The 4,331-nt window shown below is 50.8% G+C and overlaps 2 protein-coding genes across 2 annotated transcripts, besides 1 other annotated feature; both read right to left on the reverse strand.

Moving 5' to 3' along the window:
* The first annotated feature begins 261 nt into the window (after positions 1 to 261).
* Positions 262 to 315: a sequence feature (GA-rich).
* Positions 316 to 761: 446 nt separating this feature from the next.
* On the reverse strand, positions 762 to 2,285 carry Tco025E_06193 (putative amino acid permease/transporter; the record flags this gene model as incomplete). Its single annotated transcript, XM_029373081.1, has 1 exon — positions 762 to 2,285. The coding sequence occupies one exon, from the start codon at positions 2,283 to 2,285 to the stop codon at positions 762 to 764; it is 1,524 nt and encodes a 507-aa protein (XP_029226834.1).
* Positions 2,286 to 2,590: 305 nt separating this feature from the next.
* Tco025E_06194 (protein kinase) lies at positions 2,591 to 3,829 on the reverse strand (the record flags this gene model as incomplete). The annotated part of the gene is made up of 1 exon (XM_029373082.1): positions 2,591 to 3,829. The coding sequence occupies one exon, from the start codon at positions 3,827 to 3,829 to the stop codon at positions 2,591 to 2,593; it is 1,239 nt and encodes a 412-aa protein (XP_029226835.1).
* Between the last annotated feature and the right edge of the window lie 502 nt (positions 3,830 to 4,331).

The raw sequence follows: 4,331 nt of genomic DNA on the forward strand, positions 1-4,331 counted from the left end.
TCAGAGGTACGGATAACGCAGCCTCCCCAGATCACAACTATTAACCATCGTGCAATCCCTTCCACCACACCATCTAGCCTCAGAACAGTGAGTGCTCTTGTCTTTACTCGCAGTAGTAATTCTCAGCGTTCTCCTTCAATGCCTCGTGCTGAGGACGGCATTGCCACCCGGCAACGTATTTAGTAGAGTTACGTTTACCATAGAAAAGAAGAGAATCAAAAATGTGTTTTCAAAAACCCACTTCATATTCCCATTAAATACAAAAAGAAGAAGTAAAAGAGAAAAAACTTAAGAAATAAGAAAAAGAACAAGAAGGCGTGTCTGCATTACAAGCATGGTGTAACTGTATTCACGAATAAATGAACCCAAATCACCTTAAGCACCTACATAAAACTCCCCATCATTATTTTCTTCCACTTCTTTTTCCTTTCAAATTTCGTACTTCATTTGCTCGCTCGCCGCGGTTCTACAACGCCCCAAGAAAAGAGAGAACCCAAAGTCGATGGCCGCTCACTTTACCATCGCCTTCGTTTCTTAATTGTATTTTTTTGTTTATCTTTATTTTCCTCTCTCTACTTCACGGTGTAACCCACCCAGGCCCTCCCCAGCCCCAACTGATGCACCACTCGGCGGGGAGAAAAGATGGGGACGAAGTGTGTCTCCAAGGACGTCATCGTCGCCCATTCTAACAGGCAGAGGCTAGTGACCGTGGAGACCATATCCCTAATAATAATGGAGCGAAGGGCATCAAAGCCTTCCTCTCAATCGTCCTCCCGCTCATCGACCGCCTCCGTCACCACGCGACCGTAAAATTCTCCTTTGCGAATCAAGTAGCAGTAAATAAACGACAGCAAAATAGTGCCGGCTACCACGGAGATATTTATGATGACCGTCTGAACATCCTCCATTGTCGCCACCACAGTCAGTGCCACAAACAGAAGCGTTGGGATGAGCAACACACCAAGCTTGTACCCCTCAAGAGGCAGTCTGAACGGACGACTCAGATGTGGGTAACGGTAGCGTATGATGAAAAAGGACAGAAATATCAGCACCACGCGTATGCCGTACAGAACCTGGTCGGTTTTCACAAGCGGACCGAAATCAAAAAACACACTGAAGAGGCCCGTGATCAGGGCGTTGATCGTTGTTGTCCAATGATACGTGCCGAAACGCTCATTGCGCCGGTACAAAATACGATTCACTGGCCCTGGGAAGACTTCCGTGAATGCAACGCCAGCGATGGTCTGCGTCGTCGTGCACAGAGACGAGAGCATCAGTCCGAATGCTGAAAAGCCGCTGCCAATAACCAGAAAAACCTGCAACGGACTTCCACCGATCTTCTCAGCAACAACTGACCAGTACCCTGTCGTCCATTCTGATAGGAGAGGTGGTCCTTTCTTCACACTGGCGCCTGTCAAGATAGGGGGAATATAGGTGAGGAAAGCGAGCCCCAAAAGCGGGAAAAGCGCACGAACAATAGTGCGATCCGGGGCCTTAACCTCCTCAGAGACCGAGGCTGCCTGCTCTAGACCGCAAAGATTCCATGATGCCGTAGTAATAAAGGTTGGCCAATCAATTGTAGACGGAACGTAACTTATAGCTGGCCAGTTCAAGTAAAACGCATTGTTCGCAAGGAACATGGTGAACATCACCAAAAACGGAATAATGGTGATGACAGTCAGCATAATGCTGGTCATGCCGACTGCTTGTATCCCCAATATGTTCAAGACGTACGTCAGAAACAACATACCAGCTCGAAGCGCTCTGTTTGTTACAGTTGTGCAGGTGACCGCTGCGCATACATAGTCGGAAAAGAGCACTGGATAAAGCGCGTTATCAATGAACATGAGCAATAGGGACAGAATCACCATCGTGAAATAGACCACACGATGAAAGGAAATATTGATCCACATCAAGTAGGCGGCATTGGATGGAACTGAAGCCGCGAGCTCAGCAACCACTGCTGCAGTAGGCACTGCCATCAAAATCGGAATCAAAGTGACGGCAACGAGGGTAAGAAGCGGTCCCCCACCCAGCACGGTTTCCTCAATTGCATAGGCCCCTGACGTCGTGTAAGTGTACATGATACCTAGCAACATGAGCGCGGAAACGGATCGCTTCGGGATGGCCTTCTTCTCATCGCTCATGAAGCCCGTTCCTTGCTCGCTCACTGCCTCCCCTGTTTGAGGAACAGAGGAGGGAGGGCCGGCAACGGGCCCAGTGTTGCCATGATTGCGCCGAAGTATGTGGCACCGTGGGTGCTCAAAGTACTGGCGTTCAAGCATGCAGTTACTTCAGCTGTTGAGCGAGAAAACCTTTCCACTGTAGCAACAAGGCTGCAAAGAGACGGTCACAATGAGGAAAAAAAGTATTGTAGCCGAATCAGTGAAAAAGATGGCAACAGAGCGGCGCCAGCGCGCAGGTGCCCAAAGATAAATATTGGGGCCCGCAGGGCGCAGCTTCGCCCCCCCTTCCTACAATCGAAAGCCACGCTTGTTGTCAGTCTCTTTTGTTGTAGAGACGAAAACACACATAAAGAAAACACTGCGCAGCAACCACCCAGGCATATACATGATTAGAGTGTCTATACTCAGATTTCCCTCTCTGAGCGACGCAAAAAAGGGTGCCGCAGAAGCGCAGCGGCAGTGGGCCGCTTACTGACCTCTTCCGCGAGGCAAATCCTCACCAGGTCCTTTAGCTGCTCTGAGTAGACACGGCAAACGTCCTTCTCGAACTCCTCCAGCATTGGCCTAAAGCGGTTTGAAGAGCCCCGTCGGTAGCCGTGCAAAATCATCGACGGCACACACAACTCCAATGGATTCCACGGCAATCGTCCCGTTGAAAGCTGATAGACCAGAATGCCTACTGACCAAATATCGTTACTAGGCAGAAACGGAAGCCCGCGACAGCTCTCAGGGGACATATATGGCGGTGTGCCGTAGGTGAGCTCGTCAGCCTCACGCCCACTTCCGTCCACTGCTGGCCCCGTAGTTAACCCCATTTCCGAGCTAGAGGATGTGATGGGGTAGCTCAGGTCAAAGTCCGCCAACTTGTATCGCACTTGCCGGCTTGCTTCATCCACAAGTAGTATGTTGTGCGGCTTGATGTCATTGTGCACCACCCCCACCTCACCGTGAAGGTAGCACAAGCCTTGGAGAAGGTCAAGGAGAATGGCTCGAACTACATCCTCGCTAAATCGCTCTTCCCTCTTCAGAGAGGCGTCCAAGGTCCCACCCAAGGCGATTTCATGAGCACTGTAGACGCTGGTGTCCTCCTCATCGCCCTCCAGTGGCGGGAATCCCACGTAGTAGCAATAAGCCAAGCATGGGTGCGCCAGAGACTGCCACAACTGAACCAGACGCATCCAGCGGTCAACCTCAGCGACACTGTCAATGTGCAAACGACTCAGCTTCACGGCCACATCGTACCTCGCTACACCATTCACTGCAGGCACACACAGCGTGCCTCGGTACACATCGGAGTATGCCCCCTTCCCCAGCAAGTCGTATCCGTGTGTGAGGACGACAGAGCTCTCCTGGTCAGCAAACTTGAAGAAAGCGTGGCACGCGTCCAAAGCCTCCGGCAAGGCAGACTCGTTCCCATCGTCGGACCCCACAAAGGCAAAGAGTGCACCACCCTCGTGAGCCTCCTCGGACCCATACAACTCAGCCACCTCGGTGCCGGTTGGCTTCCGTGTGGAACTACGCGCGCCCTCCTGGGATGCCTTGTAGCTTGAGCCCAGTCTGGCCCCTAGTTGACGCCTTAGCTGGCAGAGACGCCCTACAGCCGCCTCAAAAGCTACCTCTCGCCATCCATCGTTCCCCTTCATTTCGCGCTCGCTGTGCTTTTCGCCATGCAACAGTAACTACAAAACGCGGCAAAAGCCACATCGAAGAGCAACTAAACAAGCAACAAAAAATGGACAACCTACAAGCAGCGGCAGTCTCTGCACTCGTCAAGACGCACGGCATGGCACACACACGCACATCCATTTCGTTGGATAGCTATCAAAGCTTACGCTATCGCACGTTAGAAGGATGAAATCAGAGGTACGGATAACGCAGCCTCCCCAGATCACAACTATTAACCATCGTGCAATCCCTTCCACCACACCATCTAGCCTCAGAACAGTGAGTGCTCTTGTCTTTACTCGCAGTAGTAATTCTCAGCGTTCTCCTTCAATGCCTCGTGCTGAGGACGGCATTGCCACCCGGCAACGTATTTAGTAGAGTTACGTTTACCATAGAAAAGAAGAGAATCAAAATGTGTTTCAAAACCCACTTCATATTCCCATTAAATACAAAAGAAGAAGTAAAGAGAAAACTTAAGAA

The sequence above is a fragment of the Trypanosoma conorhini genome (genome assembly GCF_003719485.1).
Source record: "Trypanosoma conorhini strain 025E chromosome Unknown Tco_14.4_contig_00403, whole genome shotgun sequence".
Classification (NCBI taxonomy): Eukaryota; Euglenozoa; class Kinetoplastea; order Trypanosomatida; family Trypanosomatidae; genus Trypanosoma; species Trypanosoma conorhini.